The sequence below is a fragment of the Centruroides sculpturatus genome, unplaced genomic scaffold (genome assembly GCF_000671375.1).
Source record: "Centruroides sculpturatus isolate CEXI.00-Female unplaced genomic scaffold, Cexi_2.0 scaffold763, whole genome shotgun sequence".
Lineage (NCBI taxonomy): Eukaryota > Metazoa > Arthropoda > Arachnida > Scorpiones > Buthidae > Centruroides > Centruroides sculpturatus.
The window spans coordinates 227,696-243,910 of NW_019385963.1; the positions used below are offsets into that span (position 1 = coordinate 227,696).

A 16,215-nucleotide genomic window follows, 5' to 3' on the forward strand; every position below is an offset into this window, starting at 1 on the left:
TGAGCAGATCAAGCATGTAATCGCTCCAGCTTACCTCAAAGATGTTCAATTGGGTTGAAATCGGGATTTTGAAGGCGGGCAGTCAAGTTCTTTCAACTGCAAGTCTTCAAACCACGAAGTTATGGAACTTACTTTGTGAACAAGTGTGTTATTGTGCCGAAACAGGAAGGATGTCTTGAATATAAGTATTTATAGATCCAATCAGAAACCAATGGGCCCATTCCAAATCTAGCCCCAGATCATTTTGCTAACACCTCCACATTTCAGTCTATACATCACATTCTTGTACGGACTGTTCACCCATCTGCCAAGTCTGGACTAATATCAGATTTCCACATCATGTATAATGATTTATCAGGACAAATATCTTTCCATTGCTTCACATTCCAATGAGTGTTGATTGCACTATTCCAAACTACTGACAGCATCGACAAACGTAACGAATGGCTTTTGAACCGCCGCATGTCCACAATAGCCGAAGGCAAACAACTGGTGAATAGTTCTGTCACTGGCATCTGTTTCCGAGCTCTTATGGAAGTCATTGGTGGTGTTCACTAAGAATAGCTGGAGATTTTGTTTTACAACGCGTGAGATTTCGTCAATTTTGATCTGTCAGTTCCTTAAGCCTACCAGATAAAAGGGAAGAGTTTGGTAGTCCATCCCAGATGTCGGGCCCAGTCTCTCAACTACCCAGCCATATCCTGAACAAACCCACAATGGTCTTGTATAAAAAGGCTCTCTTACCCCCATATCCACCAAGAGGTAAGATTGAATCTTGAGTTATTGCTAAATTGGTATTCACCAACTCGGAATCTGGAGTCAAACACTAATAACTCCAACTCTAAAAAATCGGCAAAATTTAAATTAAAAAAACTAAAACTTTGGATTTGTGACAATGAAATCTAGTTGCATACAACTGTCGTGCTAACATAGTCCAAAATTTATCATGTTACGTTGATTACAATCGAAAGTATAGGTTGATTCAAAATACTTGTACTGGTCTATATATAAAATATGGTAAACAAAAAATAATAATAAATGAATAAATAAATAAAATCCAAAATTTGTGCATACAACAAGATTTATTTCCACTGAAAGATTACGCATTCTGTACAAACAAATATTTACAGAGTAATTAAAAATGATAAATAAACTAAACTAAAGAAGGAAACAGTTCTGTTAATGTGTCAGACCAAGGTTCTTCCAGAAAAGTGCCAACTTCACTAATCGGAGAACTGATAGATTCATAGCCAGAGTCACTGATTGAAGGACTAGGAGAGTGACCAGCAAAAATTTCAGAGGAAAGTGGTGACACTGGATTAGGAATATCTTTATATTCTTGTTTAATGGCAATAGATGGAATTGTAATGTCTGGATTGGTAGGAGATAGACACATTTTATCTTGTTCCCTTTGTTTGCTTATGCTTGTCTCAGAAAGATCCATGCTACATTCATATATCATTGGCAAACACTCTGTTCCATTTAGTGTACTTTCGGTGGAAATAACTTGTTGATTAGATAATGAATTATCTTCATCTTCATGTTTATAGTAAACATGATCAAATTCAATCAGTTCTTTGATGGATTCCAATTTTGCTGATGTGGTCCCCACCATTTTATCATTGGTTTCCTCTTCGGAATTGATCTAGATTTATAATAAATACAGCTATTAAGTTCAAATTTAACTTTTAAATTACTGAAAAAGTTTCTGTAATTATAATAATATTTAAAATTTTTAAATGCATTAAAGAGAACATTAAAAATTGTATTCTGATTAACAACTTTGAAACTGAATCTAATTGCAGCAAATTTACTTGATATTCAACAATAAATATATTAACTTAGAATTAAATGGTGTAACACATTAAAATTGCACAATTCTTTTTAATTAAAAGGAATTGTGCAAATTGTAATGTATGAATGAAAGTTGACTTAATAAACTTTGTGTATAAAAGAAAGTTACTTTAAATCTTTTATTTTCTCTTTGCCATAAAGTTTCTCTTAAAAAAAGAAAAAAACCATTAAAGTTTCTATGTATACAGTTGTCCCTTGATAATCCGACAGATATGGGACCAAAGGTGTGTCAGATTACCAAAAGTGTCCGGATTACCGAAAATAATTACATATTTCGCATTGTTTTGCTAGCAGTAACTTACAATATTCTCTACTCCAACTGTTCGAACAGAACTGCTCACATAAAACACACGAAATGTGTGTCATCGAGTAAGAATTGGATGGGGAGATTCACATCGCGACATGCTTCTGTGCAAGCAGACACATAACGGGGACGGGTACCTTGACGGGAGGTGCGTCGGACTACTGAGCATATCAGATTAAAAACATTGGACTATAGAGGGATAACTGTACTTTAATACTAAAAGGCATAAAACAGAAAAAATGATGTAGTCATAGTATTTGAAGATTTAGAAAGGAATAGACATTTTTTTATTTCAATAAAAATTAAAAATGACTTCAGAGTAAAAAAATCCTAAGCAATTAATATCATTTATTAAAATTCATCTTCCAATGAAATTTTCAATAAAGATTTGAAAAGAGAAAATTCTTAATTTATAATATCTATAAGACAAATTGCTATATACATATTTGAAGTTTATTATTATTTAACAAAGTCTCTATTATTTGTGATATGAAATTATCTATTATGATATTACATACTATATATTCATATAAAGAATTGCGTTTTAAATACAATACAAAATTAAAAGCAGTACTTATTCACTCTGCATTTTCCTCCTGAACTTTTTTTTAACATAAATTAAATCTACATCTTTTATATCAATCCATTCATATTAGATTTTTGCTATCATCATACAATTTACTTTGCTTTACTCATGCAATTTATATCAAGAAGTTGCAAATATAAAAGTTTTATCTTAAAAATAATAAAAAAAAAACATTTGACAGTAACTTTCTTAACAACTGATGCTACATATTTTATATGTTTTAAGTTTTGATTTTTTTTATTTTATAAATATTATCAGGTCATTTTCAGATGTAATAGTAACCCTATGCACTATTCTGCAATAATTAAATGAATAAACTATTATTTTAAAGTAGAAACTGAACTATAACTAAATTCCTAAAAAGAAGAAATTATTGTGATATGTAGTAGTTTTGTAAAAATTAAGAATTTCAATTTTTACTTTCCTGGATGTTGTGTTGTATGTAACAGAGGGAAAGTATGGCAATCAGTCAGAAAATGACCTCCCAAGATTTTTAGACTCAAAATCTTGAAACGTTAAAAAATACAAAAAATTTGGTTTTTTTGCCCTGTATTTATGGATATTAGTGTGCTTATCATCATGGCTTTGTTCACCAATTTGAAGTTAATAATTATTTACTTGTTAATTAAGAATTACTTGTAATAACTCAAACAGGGTTGGACTTAAAGATTTTACTTCTTATTAGCATTTGCAACTTTTTTTTGTTATAAAACTCTACCCTCAGAATGAACCTTTTACCATTTTATAATAATATAAAAAGTTTTTAAATAAAATATCCTAACAGATGGCATCTCCACACAATTTTAAAATTTGGCCAGGAAGATTATGCAACTCATTGCTGAATTTTTTAACATTAATTTGCATAATTTCTGGCATTCTGTTACATACTTAATAAACTTCTTTATTTCTTATTTTAATTAATATAATTCTTTAACTAATATTAGAATAACAGAATACCAACAATACTTTATTTTAAAATTATTAAAAATTTATCATTCATCTTTCACTTGATATTTTCATTCACACAAAAACTTTCAGAAAATTAATATAAAAAGATTTAACACTGTTCTATTACTTACTTTTTCACTTGTTTCGCTTCCAGTGGTGGAAGAAATAACTGAGTTTTGCAATAATTCTTCACTACACTGTTGTAACAAGTCAAGAAAGTCATCAGGCTGCAAATAAATTTATTCTAATTACTTCAGATTTTGAAATCTTAAATACAAACTTAAAACTGAACTTGCCACATTTTGAAAATCAAAATCAATTAACATCATTCTTAAATTAAAATAAAATTTTTAGTAATATAATCCAAATTAAACATAATCAATTTTTCTTTAATAACTGAGAATAATTGATATAATAATCATTTTGAAGCTTAAAAGTTTAGATTTCAATTTTTCATACACAAAATGCTTTTAATTCTGATCATATAATAAGTGTATTTTATTCAAAATGAATATATGTATTCATTTTAAATAAATTATACTTTTTGATAGACTGTAAGTCCTGAACTTATAAAATTCTTTGTTCCAAAAGATTTTCATGCAAATTTAAAAAATGTTATAACTAATGTAATATGTTTAACATGTATATTTATTTGAAAGGTCAAAACTAGAAAAGCTATTTATGGAAAAAACTTTAGAAAATAAAAGTTTCTGTCACCTATTAGTATAATCAAAGTGGCACTTAATAGACAAGGATTCTAAGTATTGCAACTGCACATCTACAAATCTTACACATTGCATAAGTAAAGGACTTACTGTCTATAAAGTAATACCCCGACTTACGCAAACCTGGAGTTATGCGATTTTCAAATCTCGTCGATTTGTCTTTTGTTTGAGCGCCATGCAACCCTTGATTACTCACTCCCCCCACACTATTGTTCAGCTTACATGTTCGGATGTGTCATGTGGAATCCACACATAGCTACAATTTATTTTGTGTTATTTATTTCTGTGTTTGTTATATCTACGGAGCCTTGAGAGACTCTACTATGTCATCCAAACGAAGTAGAACTAATTCTTCTGCATCTAACAAGAAAAGAAAAGCTTTATCTTTGGAATGTAAAGTTAACATTGGGTATATTCGTAAAGTCGAACAAGTTAAACGAGAATGACGTCATCATTATTCCTATTTCGTTAAGACTTTTCGAATGATTCGTTACTAACGCGTTTAACTCGTTTGACTTTACGAACGTACCCATTATTAAAGACTTCAATACAAAAATGAAAATTTGTGAATTGGCAAAGAAGTTTGATCTACCAGAATTGTCAGCCAGAACAATTATAAAAGACAAAGAAAAAATTCTCGAAGCTGTGAAAAATGATCAATCTTTAAATTCAAGCATCATTCGTAAATGTCACAGNAAAAACAATTTACTTTAATTTTAAGTTATATTTAAACTAATTCTTCTGCATCAAACAAGAAAAGAAAAACTTTATCTTTGGAATGTAAAGTTAACATTGAATACGTTCGTAAAGTCAAACAAGTTAAACGAGAATGACGTCATCGTTATTCCTATTTTGTTAGACTTTTCGAATGGTTCGTTACTAACTCGTTTGACTTTACAAACGTACCCATTATTAAAAGCTTCGATACAAAAACAAAAATTTGTGAACTGGCAAAAATATTTGATCTACCGGAATTGACGGTCAGAACAATTATAAAAAGGCAAAGAAAAAATTCTCGAAGCTGAATCTTTAAATTCAAGCATCATTCATAAACGTCACAGTATTATCGCTGAGATGGAAACAATGTTAAAATTATGGCCTGATATAATAAATGTAAATGTGAAAAATTGTAAAATAATATAGGCCTAATTTGTTATACATATGTATTATCTAAGATCTTATTAAACATTTTTTTCTAAATTATTGTTTTCTTTAGTTTCCAGCCCCAATTAAAAATTATTTGTATGTATTTATATGCGAAATTATACTCCGACTTACGCGGTTACCACTCGGTCCCACCTATCGCATAAGTTTGGGGTATTACTGAAATATATGTATATATATGTATTTTATATGTAAACTTTATAACCAGTAACAAAAAAATGATTTTACTTTTATTTAATTTATAATTTAGCAATAAAATACTTTATTCTAAATTTAAAATTTCACTTACTTCACAATCATCTGCAAGCATACGAATTGCATCATCAAGAGAGTATGAAGCTGCAGATCCTGATCCTTCTGCAGAGGACCATTAATGGGCGATGCATGCTCAATGAATCCACAACAATCATCCTCTTTCTTGATACACACATTTGTAACCTAATTAATAACAAAAACAAATATTAACAACATTTAAGAGCAATTTTTTTATATACATAAAAAATAATGTTTGATATTAATATTGTATAAATACATATTATACAATAAGTATTAATAAGTATTATAATTAAATATTTAAGTGACTAATGTTCACATATTTATAGGAAAGTAAAAATTATTCTCAAATTTTGCTTCAAAAAAAGTGAAGCAAAATTTGAGAATAATTTTTACTTTCCTATTTAAATGAATAAAGTAAATACATTAATATTACAATTGCAAATTCTTACAGTTTTACTTAGTATGATTAAATATAAACACACATTCTTTGGAAAATTACTTTAGAATTTTTAAAAAGTTCTAAATTTTTTTGTTTAAATTAAAAATTGCTTTCTGTAAAATATACAAAAAGCTTTAAATATTTGAGAAAGAGAATTTTTATTTATTGTTATATTTAGTTACTTTAAATAAACACTTTTTATTTTCCATTGGAAATGAATTGTGTTAAATCTCAACTGCTATCGTAACACTTCTCAACTACAGCTTCATTTGTATAAAACATTTGTATAAAACATTTGTATACAAACCTTTAGGCTGCGTACACACTAGGCGTTTTTAAACGCGCGTTTGACGAACCAAGAGTTCTGCATAGGCGTACACGCTCAAATGCGTGTTTATAGATTTTTCTTAAAATGCGCGTTTTGCGGGCATCAGCCAAGCGCTTTGAGATATGTGTGCTGCCATGTTACTGTACATTCGATTGCGTGTTTTCGGGTAGAGTGGACGTACGTTGGCCGAATTGGAGAACGATCATTTCAATACTGATACGACTATTGATGAAATCTAAAAGAGACCAGCCATCGTCAAATGATTTTATAGATATTCTAAAAGAATTAAAAAATTTGGGTTCATATTATCTTAGTTTTGGATACAACGTCAGAAACATTCCATGCATCAGTCTATCTCGTAATATTGGGTGCACCCAAAATTCTCCTTGCCTCTGCCATCGTCTTTTATAGCGACAATGGAGGAGGGGCACACAAGCAATTACTTTCATGTCCATTTCCAAACTGAGCCAGTGCATATGCTCCACTAAATGCTTGTCTAATGCTGAGCTAATGCCTGGTGTGTACACTGCTAACGCGCATTTAACACAACACAAAACGCCTAGTGTGTACACAGCCGTAACTCCAGCATTGCATTATCTTATTTCAAAGATAACATTTTTGATCAGAATTGAAGTGTCATTCTCAGTCTTCTAGTAGAAACATCTAAGTTCCAAAATAGAATTAGTACAAGAACATTCCTCAACCTATTAAATTTCAAACACATTTTACCCAGTTACAAATTTTATGTTCATTTATATAACTTTATATTAGTACAAATTTACAATTATTCAAAATGTCAAACAATTAACCTGATTAGGTAAAAAACCCTAGCAAAAGAAAAACAGTTAATCAGCATGAACCACTTACAATTTAACAACTGCATGCCATCCAGCAGAAGTGGAGGCTAGTTTGCTGTGTCAGATTGACGATGTTCTTTTATATAGTACTGATTTACATAATGCACATGCTTACTGGATGTAAAGGTTTGCTTAATTTGTATTTTTACCAACATCTATCTATAAAATTAAATCTCAAATGATTTTATTTTTATAAATATGACCAAAATATTAAATTAGTGGAATGTAATTCCATTCATTATTCAAATAATATCTCTAGTCAAGAAGTGTTGAGAATAAACACAGCTCAACTCCAAGACTCAAAATATCTGAAATAATATAGAAAATAAAATTATTTAATTACTTTAGTTACTCTAGTATTAAGTAAAAATTAGAGTAAACAGAGTATCCAAATATAAATATAAATCAAAAATTATATCTTGCTATCTCAAGATTACTTACTGACTAAAAAAATTTTTAGTCGGTTTTTTTTTAGTTAACAGCAAAAAAAGTCTTTGAATAACTTTTTTCTTCTCATAAAACAAAAACATCAAAATCAATACTATTATTAATTAATTAATAAAAAATACAATTTATGACCAATTTTTTAAATGTTTAATTAAACTTTTTTAAATTCAAACTAACAATTATATTTCAGAAAAATTATTAAATAATTTATTTTTTGGTTATTTTTTTTGTCTCAATTACAACAGCAAATCACAAATATACTATTTAATAAATTATATCTATCATCATATAGATTTTAATTTGCCTTATCTGTAAAAAACAAAAAGAATCTGATTAGTAAGAATGCTAAATTCTTTATGACAATGCATAAAGTTTTTGTTCATCGTCAGAAAATTTGTAAATTAATGTGATTCTGTACCATTTAAAATAAACAAATTTTCATTTTCAATAATGTCAAATAATGTAAAGTTACACACAAATTTTTAAATTTATTCTTCATGTAGTTTTGATTAAACCTATAAACTTATACAGAAGGGGGTAAAAATTTTCTAGATATTGTATTTCATCATGTAAACTTTTAATTATCAAATATTCATTATTAAAAAAAGTTAAGAGTTACTTGTAGCATAAAAAGCAATTCAGAGATGAAATATTGAAAATGATATAGAAACAAGTTTTTTAAAAAAAAGTGTTGTATTTATTTCATTTTAAAGAAATAAAAATGAATTAATTATTATTGCCTTATTGTCCTTATTTCAATGCTTATTATATTTGTCAACTTGGACTTATTAATGTCCAACTTGGAACTTGGAAATTATTAATAGGACTGTTAAACTGGTGTTAAGTATTAATGCAAAATTGAGCAAAAGTTCTCAAAGAAAAACAGACTTCCTTTATTGATCCTCCTGTACACATACAGTACTTTTGTTTACAACTGTGTTTTGGGCTATCACACCCTTCCTCAGCAGGGTTACAATGGCTATCATTTTTAACTACAAATAAATTATCAATAAATTTTAAAAACACTAAAAATCATTAAAATTAATTTATACAAAATAAAAAGCTTACAAAATACAAGAATCCAACTCCCGACAACAATGGGCTCTTTGATGGAATTTTAAATTGATTCATTATCTTATTATAAGAATTAAAATTACATTGAAAAATAAAAATCACTCAAAAAATTATTCCTAAGATGCGATTAAAAAGGAGGTTTTTTTTACCGTTTCAATGTTCAGCTCAAACGTACAATACTTTCACGTGTTGAGTGCGCTATCGTTTTTACTTGCAGTCATCATCATGGATGGCTGCCCATGATTGGTTCTACCTAAATTAGAAATGAATTATTCTACCATGAATTATTCTACCTAAATTAATCATGGGCAGCCATCCACACGCGAAAGTATTGTACATTTGAGCTGAACATTGAAAAGGTAAAAAAACCTCCTTTTTAATCGCATCTTAGGAATAAATTTTTTGAGTGATTTTATTTTCCAATGTAATTTTAATTCTTATAATAAGATAATGAATCAATTTAAAATTCCATCAAAGAGCCCATTGTTGTCGGGAGTTGGATTCTTGTATTTTGTAAGCTTTTTATTTTGTNTGATTTTTATTTTTCAATGTAATTTTAATTCTTATAATAAGATAATGAATCAATTTAAAATTCCATCAAAGAGCCCATTGTTGTCGGGAGTTGGATTCTTGTATTTTGTAAGCTTTTTATTTTGTATAAATTAATTTTAATGATTTTTAGTGTTTTTAAAATTTATTGATAATTTATTTGTAGTTAAAAATGATAGCCATTGCAACCCTGCTGAGGAGGGGCGTGATAGCCCAAAACACAGTTGTAAACAAAAGTATGTGTACAGGAGGATCAATAAAGGAAGTCTGTTTTTCTTTGAGAACTTTTGCTCAATTTTGCATTAATACTTAACACCAGTTTAACAGTCCTATTAATAATTTAAGTCCAAGTTGACAAATATAATAAGCAAATAAAAATCAAAATTAAGATTACCTTAATGCATTTTTTAAATCATTTATTACTGACAAACTTAGATAATGGATTATGAAATTAAATATTTTAACATCTGTTGATATATTTAGTTTCAAAATTGGCTCTCACTGGAAACTTCAACAGATGTTGGTATATCTAGCAATGATAGAATATTTCATGATAAAATGACTATCACTATTGAGATAATTTATGACAAAATACCAACCTCACTTTTATAATGCACTTTATTTTTACTACTACAACTAGCTATGAGAAATTTATGTAATCTGTTGGCTTTAATGCTTAGAAAAGAAAGCTTTCAGACAGAAATCCAGGGATCCAGACAGTATTGCATAATCTAACTATGCATTTATAGGAACAAGGAACTAGAGTTAGGAATTCAAAAAATTATCTGGAAATATTTATTTACAGAACAAAATTTCTGTTTCAATAAAAAAAATTAAATTACATGATTAATTTAAAGAAAAACTGAGAAAATTTAAAATTTCTCTCAATATTTGAGAGTTTAGTGTAATCCTGCATATTTATAATTAAAAAAAATAATGGCAGACAGATATAAAATGAATTAAAAATGTGCTTTACAATAAAGTTTGACTTAAAATTTAGTAAGATTTCAATAGTTTCATATATCTGCACGCATAATTCATCTTATTCTCTACATAATATAAAGTAAGGGAAAAGTTTTGGAAAATTGTGTTGGAAATAGAAAATTGTTTTAAGTTTCATATAATTTACATGCAACTGTTAAATTTTGCTTAGTAAAATTGACTATATCAGTGTAACACTCATGAATAAGTATAGAGATCTAACTGTTTAATTTATAATTAATTATTTGAGAATGAAATTTATATAATAAAATGTAAAAATTTGAACTAAACATACTTGTTCTGATTGCTTCACTGAATTTTCTTCTAATTTCCTTCTTAATTCTAAATTTTCTTTTTCAAGCTTTTCATTACGTTCTTTAAGGAGTATATTTTCTTTCAAAAGTTCTTCTTTCTAATTGAATTAAATCATTTATATTAATAAACTAAAATAAATTTATTTTCATTATAAATTTGAATGGAAAAATGAAGACTTAAAATTTCCACTTACTTCATTTTCTAATGTTGTTACTTGATCTTCTAAAGACGACATTCTTGCTTTTTTCCTGTCTCTTGCACACTGAGCAGCTACTCTATTTTTTAATTTCCTATAAAAATAAATATTCTCTTGTTAACAACATCTTTTCTCAAAATATTACTCTAAATTTTTTATTTGTTAAAAAAAATATATACAATAAAATTTCAAATGAAAATAATATTTGGATAGGAAAAAATTATTTAAGTCTTAATGCAATAAAATGCATTTAAAATAAAAATATTCAAAATATTTTAAATTATGATATCAAATTTATAATTACTGATATATTAATTTGTACCGAAAAACTTTAAAATAATCAAATTAACACACCAACACCAAAAATCCAGTAAAACATACACTTTAATAGACAAATATTTTCAACCATCTTAAATGGCCATCATCAGGTTTAACCTAATAAATCTGAACTGTGTAATTATAGCAAATGTTTCAAACAAAAAGAACATTGTAACATCTGGTTGCCTTGTATGAAATACACAAGAGCCAGAAGATCAAATGGGCATTAATTACAAGGACAGAGATCATCTCTCTGCTTGGAAGTCATTACATAAAGTGTCTCATCCAAGATTCTCCAACTCCTTCAGAGCACATATGGGGACCATTTATTTTAAAAGTGGTGCAAGTCCATTTTTGGGAAAAAATTGAGAAATCACATAATTTACGTATAATTCAGTGTNCTGATTGCTTCACTGAATTTTCTTCTAATTTCCTTCTTAATTCTAAATTTTCTTTTTCAAGCTTTTCATTACGTTCTTTAAGGAGTATATTTTCTTTCAAAAGTTCTTCTTTCTAATTGAATTAAATCATTTATATTAATAAACTAAAATAAATTTATTTTCATTATAAATTTGAATGGAAAAATGAAGACTTAAAATTTCCACTTACTTCATTTTCTAATGTTGTTACTTGATCTTCTAAAGACGACATTCTTGCTTTTTTCCTGTCTCTTGCACACTGAGCAGCTACTCTATTTTTTAATTTCCTATAAAAATAAATATTCTCTTGTTAACAACATCTTTTCTCAAAATATTACTCTAAATTTTTTATTTGTTAAAAAAAATATATACAATAAAATTTCAAATGAAAATAATATTTGGATAGGAAAAAATTATTTAAGTCTTAATGCAATAAAATGCATTTAAAATAAAAATATTCAAAATATTTTAAATTATGATATCAAATTTATAATTACTGATATATTAATTTGTACCGAAAAACTTTAAAATAATCAAATTAACACACCAACACCAAAAATCCAGTAAAACATACACTTTAATAGACAAATATTTTCAACCATCTTAAATGGCCATCATCAGGTTTAACCTAATAAATCTGAACTGTGTAATTATAGCAAATGTTTCAAACAAAAAGAACATTGTAACATCTGGTTGCCTTGTATGAAATACACAAGAGCCAGAAGATCAAATGGCATTAATTACAAGGACAGAGATCATCTCTCTGCTTGGAAGTCATCACATAAAGTGTCTCATCCAAGATTCTCCAACTCCTTCAGAGCACATATGGGGACCATTTATTTTAAAAGTGGTGCAAGTCCATTTTTGGGAAAAAATTGAGAAATCACATAATTTACGTATAATTCAGTGTGAACTTTTTATTTATAAACAATTCACATTTAGTATTGATATTTTAAAATAATCACACACTTTGATCAATTAAAAATTTGTCAGTAAATGACATTGCATAACCATTGATTATGAACATAATGCAAGTCCATTTTTCGCAGTCTAAGTACTTATGGGCTATTCATAAATTATGTCTGCATTTTTCTTCAAATTTTTATTCTCCACCTCTTATCATTTACTTGGACAAACTGGGACAAGTTATTAAAATTGATCAGCATATCTCTGGTTACAACAAATACTCCATTACAACAAATATTTTTTTCTGTAGTTTAAAATTTGTGGATATTTATATTTGTAATTTTACTTTCATGAAAAAGGATTACAATAATGTATAAAGAATTTGTTAAAATAAAATTGTATAATGTTCTAATAAAATAAAAATTTTCATAAAATTTTGAACATTAACAGATAAAAAATTTAAAAATTCATTAATGCGTCCTTTTACATTTGAACAGAAATTAATAAGCATTTTGTAAACCGGACAGAACAATCTTATTTGTTTTGAAGAATATTAATGTCAGAAGAAATAATATATTCAACATTATGCCTTAATTTATTCATAAAACTGTTAAATACTAATAATTAAATCTATGTAAAGGTATATTCCATTAATCACCTGGGATATAACTATTGTTACTATACTGCATATATTTAACAAAAATATTCATAAAGGTAAACTTAATTTACATTAACAACTGTAAATATATAACTGAAATCAACATAATAACTAATCAATAAAATCTATTAAATTTACAGTTTGAATGATAGAAAAACTTTTCACATTTTTAATAATTAAAAATTTTTAATTAAATTAGTATAATATATTTTCTAAGACATTAAAAAAGTCTCAATTTATAGAAACCTTAACTAAATTCTCAAAACACCAATCTATGGCATGAAATACGACCCTAAAATTAGTGGCATCTGGCAACATAGCTACATTGCTACGACCTATACGTATCAATAGTGTAATGTACAGTACAAAGATAAATGCCACTTAATGACAGAAGTTCCATAAGTCAAAGTGTAACTATTCACACATACCATACAGTACCTTTTCTATGTTAATATACATAAACACTTTTCATTTTGTTACAACTGTGTTCCATATAACTTATATTATTAGATTATACCATACAGATTTGTCTAATTACACCATACAATGAAGTTGTTTAACAACATATTTCTCCGAACCTATCCTCGTCATTAAGTGGCATACACGCATAGAGAAATATTTGCCATCTTCTATACGTACCAACAAAATTCCTCAAAATTAGTTGCACGATATAATTAACAATTAGAATCTTTCAAATAAAAATTTTATCAGAATTTATTAGTATCTTTAGTTAAAATTTACCTTTGTAGTCCCAATGGTAATGCTTTGGTTAGGTTACATAAACTACATTTTTAGTAGAAGTTTCCTTTTTTCTCTTTTGTTCAGAACTACTGTGAATCAATAACTAGTGACTTTAAACAATCAGCGGCCTGCTGGCGGCTCCCCTCCAGGAAGAGTCCGTCGGGAGCATGGCCATTGAGGCTATCAAGGTAAACTTTAACCGTATCTTTTTTTAGCAATTGCTAAAACGTAATTCACAAAAGAACTTTCATCATATATATAAAATTATTATTTTTATTTCATTTAATGTTAAATTCAACTATTCATCATGGCATCATGATGTTTTGTCATGCATGTATAACAAAAGGTAATGCGCAATATCTAGCAGGTTTAACCACCTTTTTGAATGACAATTTATTTTTTCAAAGGAATTTAATTATAAAAGTCATAAAGAGACGCTCTTCTTTTCTTCCTATTTATATGGAAGTTCCGGTCCACAATGGCATCTTGTTAGTAAAATGTCTCCAAGGCTACAAGCTAGAGACTGGAATCTCCTAATTACAAGTCATGCAAAAAAATAAAAACAATATTAAATTTTATTCTGCTAGAGTGATATCCAGCCAGTGTAGAACTGCTAGATAACACACACAGATGTGTAACAAACAAGACGATACCAGGAAATATCTGCATTGAATAATTAAATGTGGCATTAAATAAACAGAAACGTTTCCCATATAAATATGGCGGCGGACATGCGTTATTTGAATTGGTAAAATTTTAGAAAACATTTTTTAATACCAAATAAATTATCCGGAGTAAGAATCACAAAAATTAACAATAATTTTCACTTACAGGAAGTTATCGTCTGCCAAAATACTAATCTGACGTCAAACGCACGTGGATGACGCAATATACCAGTACATAACGCCCATATTTAATATCGATCGAAGTATTTTATAGAAAGGGGAGTAGAAAAAGCAACAAACCTCCTTAACATTTTTTCCTCGTTCGTCAGGTGATCCAATCTTTGTCTTTTTCTGATCGGTGCCGGAGAAATATCTTCGTCAGCAGACGAATTGCTATCTTTCATTTTCGCTGGGGAATCCATCAAAATGGAAACTCGACATCCGTCCGGTGGCGATTTTACCGAATATTCTATATTCGTTCTACTTAAAGGTAATTTGCTAGGAAGAGTTGTCAACACGATCGTCTTCGGTAACATTTTGCTTGTATAAATGTCCAACTGTCGGCCCGAATACTAAAAGATATTTCTCTAACACTAATCCTACCCACTTCACTTCTCTCTTCCCTTTAAAATGTGCCGTCGTGTCGCGCGTCTATTGGTCGATTCACTTCTGACGTAACAGTTGAAACTAGTAAATAGGTAATGTTTCTGATGCAATGGCTGGAAACACTTACAGAATGTTATAATTAATTTTTTTTATATAAATTAATAGGTTGAATTTAATAATAATAATCTATTGAAATGATATTAAGTTAAATTTTTTTTAGATCTATATACAGATACAAAATTAATCAAATATTAATGCTCTAAACATCAAAATAGCCTAAACCACAACACAAACAATGGTGTATCCGGGTATGGGCATTAAATTATTTTTGTAATTGAAATTTGATAACACTTGTACACGTATAAAAATGTTTTATTTATTTATCTTCATTTAACTGTTAGAAAATTACATTAATAAATAATCGTAGAGAAAATTTGATACTCAGTGTATTTTATTCTAAATTCAAGACTGCTGATTTATACTTGTTGTGGCCCTAAGCTACAACATATAAAAAAACCCCTCTACCAAATGTTACATGTAAAAATGTGAAGTTCTAAGCTGCAACTTATTTATTTTATGTGCAAATCCGGCCCCATTAAGGAGTCCATATATCTTCTATGACCCCTGAATCCCTCACCCCCTGTAATATATAGCCTATATATAGAAAATTAAAATAGATCTTAGCGTTAAGCTATGATCTAGTTAAGTTTATAAAAATCTGCTTAATATTTAAAATTTATTTAAAATTTTAAGAAATAGGTTTAAAAATTATAAAAATTAGCGTAAATATTTGATGAATTTTGATCAGATCTTCAAACTGATCTTATTTTTTATGCTTTTAAAATAAATTTAATACAAT

General features: G+C 28.0%; 1 protein-coding gene across 1 annotated transcript; it reads right to left on the minus strand.

Annotated features, from left to right (window-relative positions):
* Positions 1-1,063: 1,063 nt before the first annotated feature.
* Positions 1,064-15,410, minus strand: LOC111612829. The gene is made up of 8 exons (XM_023354086.1): positions 15,051-15,410; positions 11,971-12,067; positions 11,759-11,874; positions 11,041-11,137; positions 6,251-6,254; positions 5,871-5,938; positions 3,824-3,919; positions 1,064-1,645 (listed from the first exon to the last, which is right to left on the minus strand). The coding sequence occupies exons 1-8, from the start codon at positions 15,284-15,286 to the stop codon at positions 1,154-1,156; spliced, it is 1,206 nt and encodes a 401-aa protein (XP_023209854.1). The 5' UTR covers positions 15,287-15,410; the 3' UTR covers positions 1,064-1,153.
* Between the last annotated feature and the right edge of the window lie 805 nt (positions 15,411-16,215).